The 14,000-nt window shown below is 50.9% G+C and overlaps 1 protein-coding gene across 2 annotated transcripts in view; it reads left to right on the top strand.

Moving 5' to 3' along the window:
• ACTN1 (actinin alpha 1) overlaps positions 1-14,000 on the top strand; it is a 96,595-nt gene that overhangs the window by 50,291 nt on the left and 32,304 nt on the right. For both annotated transcript variants that reach the window (XM_082849182.1, XM_082849181.1), the window contains exons 2-3: positions 2,406-2,520; positions 6,509-6,628. In XM_082849182.1, the coding sequence (XP_082705308.1) occupies positions 2,406-2,520; positions 6,509-6,628 (235 nt within the window). The remainder of the gene's footprint in view (positions 1-2,405; positions 2,521-6,508; positions 6,629-14,000) is intronic.

The raw sequence follows: 14,000 nt of genomic DNA on the forward strand, positions 1-14,000 counted from the left end.
GCTGCTGGGGTGACCCATTTCCTGCCGAGTCAGCAGAAAACCCCAGGCAGAAGCTGAGTGTGGGCCTAGGAGGGAGATGAGAGTAACGTGCTGTGGAAATGCAAGATGGTGGTAAATGACCACCCCCCTCCATCAGCGTACAGTGTGATGACACCCGGGTAGAAGTGCATATACAGGCACATGACAGCTGGGAGAGAATAAGGAACTACAAACAAATTCATATTTATTTTAAAGATTTAAAAATTCTTTAGTATTTTTTACATCAAAAAATTGACAGCACAGTGAAAATAAAAACTAAGTAGGCTGTCATCCCCTGCTAGGTTTGCAATGCCAACACTAGAGGAAGGGGACCTGGTAGATACTCTCTCTTGCCCTGCTTCATCCCCTTTCCTCTGAGCTGTCTTCCTCTTCCAGAGGGTCTCTGAGAGCGCTGTTTGGCCCATCACCCTCCTGCACTGATACCATCCAGGTGTGGTTGGATCTTCCAGGACCCTCCCACTTTGCATGCGTTCTCACTTTTACATCCACTAGAATGTCCGTTGCACAGGGCAAGGAATTGTGTTATTTTGTTCACTGCTGCATCTATGACTCTGTGCCCCGAGACTTTAGGGTGAGTCCAGGTGTGAAGCTGACCGGTGGCCACCATGCAGTGGGATACGGGCAACGATAAAGAGGGGTTGCAGGGTGCCGTGGGCTCACACATCAGCCCAATGTGGCGGTGGCTATCAGGAAAGCTTTCTGGAGGAGGTGATATCTTAGCCCAGTCTTAGAAGAAGAGTGTGAGTTAGCCAAGCATGACATAAAGGACACTCCAGGCTGAGGAATCAGTGTATGTCCCCTGCCCACCCCCAAGCTGTGTGCCAGGCTTATGAAAGCTTTGGGACAGCACACGCACATCCCTCTTGTCTATCATGGGTGTGGGCTGGCCTAGAGTGGAGCTGTGTTTGCAGGGAGAGAGAAGTACCCTGTGTTGCTGAGTTTCTAGTGAGATATGATTTAAGAATGAGGCCCAGTGCTGGAGGGGTGTCATAGTGCGGCCCCCTGTCCCTACCTCGTGTGGGCTGCCGTCTCGCCTTCTTGCCCACAGGCTCGTCAACTGTTGGTTTATAAGCCTACGTGGCCATTTCTTCTCCCCAGTACTCACTGCTGTGGCACTGCGCACTTCTCCTGCCCATTTATTGCCACTTCACTTTGGAGTTCCCCAGGGCAAGAGGACGTGGTGGTCGGGTCACGAGTCTGGGGACCTTTCCGAAGAGGGGGAGTATTTCCAGGGTGGTTGCTTGCTGTTACGAGAAATAACACTGTCACCACTGCCACTTTGCAGGACAGGTGGGGAGAGAGCTGGCTGGCCCTGCTGTGGGGGACTGAAGGTTGGCTTTTGAGCCCCCATGTAGCTGAGAGTACCATTTGGTGCAGAGGAGTCTTGAGTTGCCAAGGAATAGATTGGATCTAAAGTAAGAGAGCTCGTCTCTCTGTTTGTGACAGCTGGGGAGAGACACTTGCCCAAGTTCTGTTTGGACGGGCGAGCGAAATGCAAGTGCATGCTGTTTATTTCTCACGTTCGTTGAGTCACGCTGTTCCTCGTGTGAGCCACCAGAGGGTGCTGTTGGCGCAGGATAGCTTGGCCTGCCTGATGGCCGGCTTAATACAGAAGCTTCAAGGTGGCTGCTCTCTCCCCACAGCTCAGAAAATTACAGTGCTGCTGGTCTTCCATTTAGTCTTCTGACGGTCCCTTTTTGAAATTCTTGCTCTTACTTTTGCACCTTAAGATGCCTCCACCTCCCACCCCAAATACACACACATACACCATGGGGGTACTTACTTCTCTCTCTTTATTCTGACACTGCCCCTCTGAACTCTGTCCCCAACAAAACTGATTAATTTTCCTTTAGCTAGCTGCCAGATGGACAAGGATTTAATAAACTTATTTACCCTAAGGTGTTAATGAGGCTTAATACTTTACCCCTGGGGTCCTCGACCTCGTAACTGTGAAGATCGAAACTACGCCTTATAATCTAAGAGGTGAACTGCTAAGAATGGAATTGTGCCACTTCTCAGTGTGGGTGGGGGTGATGTTTTGGGAAGAAGGTTGGGAGGGGAGCTGTTAAAGGAAGGTGCCCACCCATGCCACTGGCCCTGCAGGGCGGCCCCTCAGCTGTTGCCCTGCGATGAGGTGAAGGAGACTGCGGAACAACCACACTGAGAGGTTTTATGGGCTCTGCTGTGTGGGTTTCTCACCCTTTATGGTTAGATGTCTTGACCAACAAGGATGACAACACCAGCCTACCCAACACCTTATACAGAACAACTGGAAAAAGGGCGTGAGACAGACGGGTCCTAAGGGCCTCAGAGACCATGTGGCTTGTGGGAGAGACTGACCACTTGCTCTTCTTTCCTTTGCACAGACGTTTACAGCGTGGTGCAACTCCCACCTCCGGAAGGCAGGGACGCAGATCGAGAACATCGAGGAGGACTTCCGGGATGGCCTGAAGCTAATGCTACTGCTGGAGGTCATCTCAGGTGAGCTGGACCACTGGCCTTGGGAGAGCCAGAGCAGGGGTGCGGTGATGCCAGGGGGGTGGGGCCTCCGTGGCCCAGGATCAGGTACTGCCCCCTGGGTTCTGCCACTTTGGGAATGCTGCCCTGACACCTCTGCGTCTGCTCTGTCCTTGGTTATGGTAGCTTTGGGTGTCTTGAAAAAAGTTGGGGGTGACGTGTGAATTCAGACAAGGAGACTGAGTTTGGTCCTGGCCCTGCTGCCGACTACCTGTGTGCCCTCGGACAAGTCACCGCCTTTCTGCCTCAGCATCCTCATTTGCATAAAGAGGGGTTTGAAGGATGGTCTCTGAGGTCTCTTCTCCAAATGCTAGGACTCTGTGGTCAAGAAAGCAACCATGGCTGACCATCTCCAAACACCGGCTCCACTGCTACCTGTATCCAGGCGATTCCAGTCCCTTATCCAGCCCCCAGCTTGGAGTTTGGGTGTCCAGATATCTGGAGGGACAGCTCCTCGCCAATGCATAGCTCCTCTTTCTTATGAATACCTGTCCTCCACCATCCCTTAGAGGTTGGAGGTCCCGAGATTCTAGCCTTGGCTTATGTACTGGAGGATCTGGCTGCTCTCTCCACTTTACCTTCCACCTTGCCGCCAGTCCTAGGCTAGTCTCAGGCCAGCCTTCTCCCTGGAGCCTCCTTTTAAATACTGCGTCGCACTGGGCATCTTCCCCCACACGTGCCCCAGGGTTCAATGCCTTTGCTCTTTGGCATTCAAGTTTCATTCATTCTGTTTCCTTCTACTATCCTTCTTTTACCTCTGCTACCTCACGGTGTCAGTGCGCCTGCGTAAGCTGTCACCTAGATAATGTCCAGAGGCCTTTGACCCCTCCTCCCAGCTTCTCCCTTCCCACCGCCCTCCGTTACCCACACGCAGCCAGAGGGTCCGTCCAACGGCCCAAATATGGTCGCGCTGTTCCCTGCTTGAAACTTTTCATTGCCTCTCTGGGGCTTTGCGCCTGCAGCCCACATTCCTTAGCATAGCTAGCAGGATCCTTCATGAGCTGGCACCTGCTTCGTTTTCAACTAACTATTCCCCAAAATGTGTCAGACTTCAGACCCTCTGCCACACTGGGGGCACACGCAGTCCTCCCCAGACGGCACGCTCTGTTTTCTGTGCTTTTGCACACGCTCCGACTGCCTTCCCCCACTCCCCAATACTTGAAAATATTTTCATTGCAGGTGAAATCTGTGGGGTGGGGTGGGGCGTGTGTGTGTGTGGTAAGATATACGTAACATAAAATTTACCATTTTGATCGTTTTAAAATGTACACGGAGGCATTAAGTACATTCACATTGTTGGGCAACCGTCACCACCACCCATCTCCAGACTTCTTCAGCACTCCACACTGTGGCCCCATACCATTCAATGCCAGCTGCCCGTTCCCTTCTCCCTGCCGCAGCCCTGCCCACCACCATTCTGCTTTCTGTCTCTGTGAACTTGATTCACAGATTCTGTTCTAGGTTCCTCATATTAGTGGAATCATAGTATTTGTCCTTCTGTGACTGGCTTATTTCATTTAGCATAATGTCCTCATAGTTCCTCCATGAAGTAGCATGTATGAGAATTTCCTTCCTTTTTAAGGCCAAATAATATTCCATCGTGTGTATATATCCCACATTTTTTTATTCAGTCATCTGTCAATTCACACTTGAGTCGTTTCCACCTTTTGGCTATTGTGAATAGTGCCGCTAAGAACATGGTGTACAGATATATCTGTTCAAGTCTGTGCTTTCAGTTCTCTTGCGTATGTACCCAGAAGTGGAATCGCTGGGTCCTTGAGTAATTCTGTATTTAATTTTTTTAGGAACTGCCATATGTTTTCCTCTGCTTTTTAGAGTGTCTTTCCCGACCTCTCTTCCAACATTTCTTAGTTTAAACAAACCTGGCATTGTTCTTTTTCATTCTTCAAAACTCAGCTTAGGCGTTTCCTCCAGGAAGGCTTCCCTGACTACCACCGCCCCCCACCCCCCACCCCGACTCGTGCTTTGAGTGACTGCCCTCCTCTGGGCTCCTAGAACAGGCTGTTGATTCCTCTAGTGTGTCATTTGCCATGCAGCAGGATCATTTTGGGCTCATGTGTTTTCTCCCCACTGCGCACTGAGCCCCTTAGGGTGGGGACAGTCTCATCTGTATCCCAAGTGCTTAGACCTGTACTTGGCACGGAGGTGATGCTCAACAAATATTAGAGTGACTGACTGCCCGCTGGGCTTTTCTGCATACCCACAGATGCTCTCACTGAACGGGCCGGCCTGTGCACATCTCTTGGGGGGGAGAGATTGAGTCACTGAGATGTTGCCTTTTCCTCCTTGAGCGTTTCTGGAGATGGGTAGGATAACAGGAGAAAGGAAGAGGGTGCTCCCTGCAGAGGTCCTCTGAGTGTGGTCCCTGGACCACCCAGCAGAATCAGCAGGACTGCTTGGCCACATGCAGGTTCCCAGCCCACACCCCAGACCTCCTAAATCAGAAACTCAGGAAGCAGGGGAAGGGGACTGGACGTCTGCGGTTAGCAGGTCCTCCTGGTGGTTCTGTGCTGATTGAAGTCCCAGAACCACTATCCTTGCTGCCTCCACTGTCTTGGAGAAGCCCCATCCCAGCCAGTGTACGTGGCTGGTGGGCTGGCTGGCGAACTCAGGCTTAGCAGGACCTAAGGGCTGGGGCTCTAGGGGGCACGAGGTGCTGCCTCCATCCATCCTATCGGAGGGGAGCCCTGCGGCATCTCATCTGCTCAGGAGGGCGGTAGGGTTCCTTGCCAGAGATGGGGGCAATGGCCACAGCCTTGGGAAAGCCGTGAGCGGAAAGTCTTGATTTAATAACAAAAACCCAGCTGTGCTTCCCTGGGAGCTGCTCGGCCAAATGACATCTGTGGCAGGAATTCTGTTCTCTAGAAGCTGGGGGGCCCCCTGGGGAGTTGGGAGGCCCCCCAGAGAAATGCCGCTCTGACAGGGTGGGCATGGCCCAGCATCAAGGCCACCCTGCCCCTCGAGATCTCTCAGCCAGACTGTCGATGTGCTCGGAAGGGAGCGGGGAGGGCACTGCTGGGCTGGGCTGGAGACCGTGGCAGGTGCAAGGTCCTGAATTTCAGGTCCTAGGATGGTGGTTCTCAGCCTTTTAGGGTCCCTGACCTCTTAGAGACTCTGAACGCTGTGCGCCCCTTCCCCAGATATGGGCACACATGTTGTACATACGCATTTTTCAGATGGTTTCAGGAGGTCCCTGGACACCTCTGGTCTATGCTCTTAACAGGGTGTTTGGAGGACCTGCTCCTCAACACCTGTTTCCCAGCAGCTTCTGACCGAAGAGCCGGAGCAGCAGGGGCTCCCCTGTGGAAGCTGGAGGGGTGGGGTGGGGTGGGGGAGTGGCTGTGGAGTGAGGGTGGGGGGTTGACTCAGAGCTGAGCCGAGGGTGCCCCTGGGAGGCAGTAACCGGACAAGAGCAGCGGTGCTCAAATGAGACAGGACTCTGGCAGAGCACAGGGAACTCTTCCAGAATACTCTAGAGTGACCCAAGCACTCCCCCAGGCCAAAACAATCTAGGCTAGGAGTTCGGGGCCTTTGCATATGCTGTTCTTTCTGCCTTGGTCACCATTCCCTGCAGTCTGGGGCTGGCTGCCTCCCACTCAGAGGCCTCCCCTGACCACCTCACAACTCTTTCGCCCTCCCGCCTGCCCTCCGCTGCTGTGTCTCTTTTAAAGCATTTATTTTAAGCATTTACCCTCTGGCTGCTTGTTCATTTATGTGTTTCTCTGATGAAGAGCTGTCTCTCCTCCTGGACCATAAGTATATGAAGGCAGCAAACTGTTCTGTGCACCCCCGCATTCCCAGCACACAGCCAAGTCTCTGGCATATGTTAGGGGCTTGATACAGACTTGCTGAGTGGCTGCAAGCAGTTTAGACCTGAGGAGTCGGAGGATAGCATCTCACTTCCTGTCCCTCCCTCTCGGTCCGTGTTCAGGTGAACGCTTGGCCAAGCCGGAGAGAGGCAAAATGAGGGTGCACAAGATCTCCAATGTCAACAAGGCCCTGGACTTCATAGCCAGCAAGGGGGTCAAGCTGGTGTCCATAGGAGCTGAAGGTGAGTAAGGCCTGCCCCTGGCTGCCCCCCGGAGTGGGATTCTCCCCACCCCACAACTTCCTGCTTCTTTTGGCCTTTTCCAGCCTGACTCCTAGACCCACTCTTATGTCCCACCCACTTCTAGACATCCCTGGGGGCATTTGGAAGTAGGGCTCCCAGCACCTCCGTCTGGTCGACCCCGTGGATCCTTCATGTAAAAACAGCACTTTCCATCCAATCTCAGCACCTTGGCAACCCCTCCGCGGAATCCTAGCGCTGTGGGATATACCTGTGTGGAATGCCACCTCCCTCTTCCACAGGCCTGGCTGCACCGCGCTGTCCCAAGCAGAGAGTTCTGTGGTCTGGGGAGAGCGTGCAGACACTGGCTGGGTAGAGGCAGCCCCCTGCAGGATGGCTGTCTACACGCCTTTAGGAACATTTCTAATATCATTGCCCTGCAGAGCAGCTGCTTGACTCTCTGCCCTTTACTTACAAAAAAATTGTTTATACACCTGAAACTAACACAAGATTGTAAATCAGCTTTACTGCAATTTAAAAAAATTGTTTAAAGCTCAGTCTAAACCATTATTAGCATGTTCTTAATGGTTAAAAGGAGGTTGCACAATTTCTTGTGTGCACTGTGATGGTTCTGAAGGATTTAGGGAGGATCGTGAGGTGATGAGAATAAAATACCATAACTAGGCCCCGTCAGAACTGTGTCCTCTGGATTCTGCAATGCATTGGGCATCTGCTGTATGGTGCCAGAGATCAAAAGGTGAGTAAGACACCATCTCCATTCGTTCATTTCTTCACTGTAGATACAACCCTGGCTGTGATTACTGATCACTTGCTCTGCAGCAGGTACTGTGCTGAAGCCCTTTGCACCAGTGATCTCCTTTCACCCTCACCTATGAAGTGGCTCTAATTATTATCCCCATTTTACAAAAGGAAAATACATGCCTGACGAGATTAACTTGTCCCAAGTCCCATCATCAGCAAGTGGTAAAGCCAGAACTCAAATTCAGGTCTGAGTGACTCCAGAGAAACACCCCAGAGGGTGGCCTTTCCTTGCAGAGGTTGGAGGGTCTTGCTTCAGTAAATCCACAGGAGCTGATCTCTTCTCCGGTTGATGACTTTAAAGTCCTCCTCTTTTTTCTAGCAATTGAGGGATTTGATATATCAGCATCAAACTGAGAAATTTGAGCACAGCGGTTGGCAGACTACAGTCCATGGGGTCCAACCTGGCTGACCTGGGTTTTTGTAACTAGGGGAACACGGCCATACCCATCTGTTTACATATCATTGGCTGCTTTCCTGCTACAGGCGGAATTGAATAGTTGCGACAGAGACCATATGGCCTGCAAAGCTGAAAATATTTCCTATCGGGCCCTTTACAGGAAAAGCTTGCTGACCCCTGCCTTACCGGGGACTCAGGCTAGTACTTGAGGCCATCGCAGGTGGTGCCTTATGCATCCCACCCCTCAGCTGTGAGGCAGGGATCACGTCTTCTGCATCCCTGTGGCCCCAGCTCCTAGCAGCGTGATGCACACAGTCAGGGCTCAGTAAACGTTCGAAGGCCTTGTGCGTAGCAGGATACTTTGCTTTGCGAGAGGGAAAATAATCGCTGCCTGTTAAGACGAAAAGAATAGTTTGTTCTCTTAGGGAGGAATCAAGACTTGGCAGAATGGGCTTCCCTGGTGGCGCAGTGGTTGAGAGTCCGCCTGCCGATGCAGGGGACGCGGGTTTGTGCCCCGGTCCAGGAGGATCCCACATGGCCGCTGAGCCTGCGCGTCTGGAGCCTGTGCTCCACAACAGGAGAGGCCACAACAGTGAGAGGCCCGCGTACCGCAAAAAAAAAAAAAAAAAAGACTTGGCAGAAAAAGTTTCAACCAATCAGGTATGGGAAGCCAAAGAAATTGCCACTCAGGTCGTCTGGTGCAAGCTCAGATGCTCAGTGGAACAGGGAAGTAGAGGACGTATGATGTGGGCTGGGGTGAGTGGTAGGGATGAGTGGGGAGAAGAGGGGAGAACATGTCCTTCTAAGCAGGGCGGCTGCCATGTAGATCTGGTCAGTTGTTGCTGTGTGGGAATACTCTTCAAGCATTGCTAGATCTTCCGATTTTTCAAAAGAAGCCAGAAATCCAGATTTTTAGAAAGGAACATTTAACAACTACCTAAAAAAATATATTTGTAAAGACTCTGAATACCAAAGGGGAGGAAGAAAGGAGAAGATGGGCGAGAATAGCACTTGCTGAGTTCCAGATCTGTGGCTGACTAGACAGGATACTTTAACAGGCTTGTCATGTCACCAGCCACATTCTACAGTCAAGGAAACTGAGGCTCGAAGAAGTTGCTGGAATGGAGGTGTGTAGTACAGGCTCTGGGCCAGACTGCTTCCATATGGCAGAGCCGGTAAACCCCGGGGGTTTGGGCTCTGGAGCTGAGGTCTGAAGCTCTCCCATCACCCCAAGGCTTTGCTGCCTCCTCTGCAGGGGCCCAGGACAGAAATTTCATGTCTGATTTTCCTCAGCTCTGAAGTGGCAGGTCAAGCTGGCTGTGTTGTCTCAACAGAGGGGTAAGGAGCAAAGACTGACATGGGTGTGAACGCTCACAACCCCCTCTAATCTCTGGGGAGTCACCTAACCTAGCTGGCCAGAGTTTTCTAGCTCCTTCGGCACCAGCCTCGCTTCTCAAAAGATTTCTAAAGCCTCCTTAAAATGAGACATTCCCTACCTTCTCGCTGCCTTTAGGCCAAGCCTTCCCTCTGAGATCCTCGCTCCCGTGTCAAGCTGAAATGATAACCTATATAGGAAAAGAATCTGAAAGAGAATGAATATATGTATAACTGAATCACTTTGGGGTACACCTGAAACTAACGCAACATTGTAAGTCAACTACACTCCAATAAATTTAAAAAAAGAAAACAAAAAAAAGCTGAGCGCCAAGATCATGCCAGGACGGCCGCTCTGCTGAGCCAGGAAACTGGATGAGGCCCTGAATGGGTTTTGTTTATTTTAATGAAGTGAAGCTTACGGCTGTAGGCTATAAAAGGCAGTGGAATGGATCACCTGGAAGGAGCCCTCTTGGGGGTGGGGTGGGGGAGATGTTGCCAGTTGTTCTGGCTGGGGTGCCCTGGGGACCAGGCCCAGCCCAGGTGAAAGGCCCCAGACCTTGGAAGGGTTATCACGTGGGGCAAGGTCTCGACTCTGACTGACTCTGACGTGCAGAACCAGGCCCGGAAGGGAGACCCTGTGGGCAGGCTGACTGTGGATAACATACAGAACCTTAGGGGATGCAGTGGGTGCTCTGGGAAAGGTACGGGTTCCCTGCCCCCAAAGATGGAGGCCAGGGGCAAGAAGCATCCACACCGCGGCAGGGGTTAGAATAGATCCTTGGGATTTCTTGTGTGATACTTGATTCTAGAATGTCTAGACTTCACGGGGGTGGGACTTGACGTGGGTGAGTGGTGGGATTTAACCAGATGAGGGCACCTGAGAAGGATTTTTCCTTTGAAGATCTTGAGGCAGGGAAAGCTTGATGGCTTTGGGCGCTAGAGCTTGGGGGTGGGCTCGAAGATTTAGCATCTGTCCTTAGGATGGAGGGGGCAGCGGGTGCAGTAGCTAAACCCAATGGTCTTGGGAGGTGGTGACCCCCAGGGTTCTAGTTTCTATTGCGTGGCGTTCCTTCGGCATCATTCATTCCACCATCTGAATACTGCTCAGTGACTGCCTCCCCGGACTGGGGCCAGGGGACAGGCAGGTTCTGAGTAAAATCAGGATGTGAACAGCTTCACAGGTAGCTGTGGTCTAGGAATGGCTTCTTCCCACACCCACAGCGACACTGCTTTTTTGGTTTGGCTTGGTTTTTTAAAGATTGTTTTGATGTGGGCCATTTTTAAAGTCCTTATTGAATTTGTTATAATATTGCTTCTGTTTTATGTTTTGGTTTTTTGGCCACAAGCCATGTGGGATCTTAGCTCCCCAACCAGGGATCGAACCCACACCCTCTGCATTGGAAGGCAAAGTCTTAACCACTGGACCGCCAGGGAAGTCCCAGACATTGTTAATCTAGTGTCGTGGTTTTTTCCCCCAGGGGCCCAGTTGTGGCCTTGGAACCCTTCTTTTGGACCCAGCATTTCAGGCCATATAGATGCCTATGAGATGGGCAGCCTTACTCCAAACAGAGATGCCTGGGGAAAGGATCTACCGTTCTCGGGACCAGGGCAGGAGAGCCCTCTGGGGAGGGTTACACTCTGAGGGTATGTGGGGAATCAGGTGGGCCCTGGGGATGGGTGGCACATGGGCTGTTAACTGTACACACACCACTCTCTTTGCCTGTCCTTGGCCCCTCTTTTTTCTGGAGTGAAACTGCTTCTTTGGTAGGAGTTAGAATTCAGTAAGCAACACCCCCAGGGCTTGGGTGTTTCTGTGGAAGGAGGAGAGACGTAAGTAGGCAAGACCCAGAGAAGAAGCTGCCTTGTCTTCCTTGGTGCTGGGAGGTCACTGAACTCAAGGCCAGCAGGAGGCTGGGATTTTTTTTTTTTTTTTTTGCAGTACGTGGGCCTCTCACTGTTGTGGCCTCTCCCGTTGCAGAGCACAGGCTCTGGACGCACAGGCTCAGCGGCCATGGCTCATGGGCCCAGCCACTCCGCGGCATGTGGGATCCTCCCGGACCGGGGCACGAACCCGTGTCCCCTGCATCGGCAGGCAAACTCTCAACCACTGCGCCACCAGGGAAGCCCGGCTGGGATATTTTGATCTTCACAAATGGGGCAACTGGGGGTGGGGACACTGGTCCCAAGTCATTAAAAACTTGTGAACATCATTTTTGATTATGTTCTAATTGTCTATTTGGTGAGCACAGCTGTGCTCTGTTCCAGACCTGGGTGCGGTCCTGGAGGAGCCCAAGTGCTCTTATGTTCTCTGCCCGCTCGCCCACCTGTGGTTAGTGTCCTCCAGTGTCCTATTCATTCATTCATTCATTTGTTCATTCATTCAACAAATGTTGATGGAGGGCCTTTTCTGTGTCAGGGACAATGCTGGGCTCTTAAGCAGTGATGCAAAACAAAAAATCTTTACCCTCAGGGAGCTTACGTTCTAGAAGAGGGAGAAGAAAATATATATGTCGGTTGTAGAAAAGTAAAATGGGAGGTCCAGGAAGGTCTCAGTGAGAAGATGAAGGGTGAGTGGAAACAGGAGGGAGGTGAGGGGCATTCCAGGACCAGGGAGAGCTGCAGGGAGGCCGTGTGACTGGAAGGGTAGAGGGAGGAGGGGTCCCAGAGGCCCCACCAGCCACTGCCTTTGGCTCCGAGTGGAGGTTTTGAGCAGAGAGGTGACAAGTCTGGGGATTTGCTCAGTCATGCCTCGTACTTTGCACCTTCACAGAGTTTCCGGTGTGTGGTCATGATAACTACCCTGGCAGCAAGGGCCTTCACAGCAGCCTTACTCTGTATTTCACGCCACTGGCTTGGGCTAGAGAGAGAATTTTTTCTCAAAAAGTGGAGCAACTTCAAGATGCTTGCTCCCTATTGCCACGTTATTTCCCAGAAAGGTGTTTTTTGTTTTTTTAAAAACTTCTAGCCACAGTATGGTAGCCTTATTACCACCCTGGTGTGTGTTCGCTGTTTTTCAACTTTGCTAATTTAATAGCTGGGAAATGGTATCTTATAACTTTAATTCCAAGTGAGATTGACATTCTTACAAATTGGTTATTTGTATTTCGTGTTTTGTGAAGTGTATTCATGTCTTTTGCCTACTTATGTATTATGAGTTTAGACTTTTATCAGTTTATATAAACACTTTGAACATTACAGATGCAAAACCATTGGGAGTCACAAATGAAAGGGCATTTGAAAAATATGAAACGTTTAGGAACTGGTTCTTTTTTTTTTTTCAATTTTCCGTGGAGTACAGTTGCTTTACAAGGAACTGATTCTTGACTGATTAACTCACTCTACTCCCGCTCCCCGCAAGCCTGCTCTGCAAAGTGCAGCCGGCTGTTTTAGTTATTAAGGAGGATGGTCGTATGCTGCTACATCTCTCTGTCTCTCTAACTCAGGTTCTCCGACTTGGATCATTGTCCTGCGGATGCCTAGGGTTCTGGGAGGGGCATTCAAACCCCCTTCTTCACAGGAAGAGTCACATCCTGTCCCAAGTCCAAAGTGGACACTGTGCTTCCTTTACTCGGCACCCTGATGCAGGCTCAGCAGACTTACCCACTGTCCCCACCAGAAGCTGCTGTGGCCAGGCATCACTGCTCAGTGCCTTCACCTTGCATGCAATTTTGCCCTCCCTCTTGAGGAAGGGGATGAGATCTTAATTTCCTTAGTGGAATCCACTCTTGTGTAAGGGGTTTGTTTTGTGGGAAGCAAACCCAAGTGGATGTGGGCTCAGGGGATTAGGAGTCCCTGGAAGTTGCCCCTTCTTATGGTTTTGTTGGGTCTCCCCTAAAACTAGTGTTGCAGGTAGGAAAAAACGAGATATTCTTTGTATGCCTGAGTCTTAACTGAGAGTACCTCACCATGGGGCCAGGTTACCATCTTCTGGCCTGGAAGCAGGTGAGGGTAAGGAGTCTGCATTTGATTGTTACCCTTCTCAACCCACAAGACTATAAATGACTCCATGTCTTAGGCTCCTTGAAGACAGGGCTTATATATCTTTGTATCCCAGCCTTTGAGTCTGGTACAGAAAAAAAAAAAAATTACTTCATAGAATTTATAACCTTTTTTAAAAAGTCTAGAAAGTGCTGCTGAGACTGAATTTAGTGGGGTATCTCTGTTATTTTTAAAGATAGATTTTCATTTTTAAAAAAATTTTTATTTATTTTTAGCTGCGTTGGGTCTTCATTGCTGTGAGCGGGCTTTCTCTAGCTGCAGCGAGCGGGGGCTACTCTTCGTTGCGGTGCGCGGGCTTCTCATTGCGGTGGCTTCTCTTGTTGCGGAGCACGGACTCTAGGCACGCAGGCTTTAGTAATTGTGGCTCGCGGGCTCTAGAGCACAGGCTCAGTAGTTGTGGCGCACAGGCTTAGTTGCTCCGTGGCATGTGGGATCTTCCCGGACCAGGGCTCGAACCCGTGTCCCTTGCATTGGCAGGTGGATTCTTAACCACTGTGCCACCAGGGAAACCCATAGTGGGGTACCTCTTAATTGTGATCTTGAAGCTGTTGTTTGTTTTTTATTAAAAAATACCCAGCTAGTGGCATCGTGAACTTGATTTGTGAGTCAGTGGATCCTTCCAGTGGCAGTTTATAAACCTTTGTCGGGTTGGTTAATTTCTGTTGCCTGCACTGGCTTTCCAGCTGTGGATGCCTGTTCTGAGAGCTGTGCTTGCCCAGAGGTCCTCAGCTCACAGAGGTGCCAGGACATTTGTGATGGTATAGAAATTCTGTCCCTCTT

This window comes from Leucopleurus acutus (assembly GCF_964270905.1).
Source record: "Leucopleurus acutus genome assembly, chromosome: 1".
Lineage (NCBI taxonomy): Eukaryota > Metazoa > Chordata > Mammalia > Artiodactyla > Delphinidae > Leucopleurus > Leucopleurus acutus.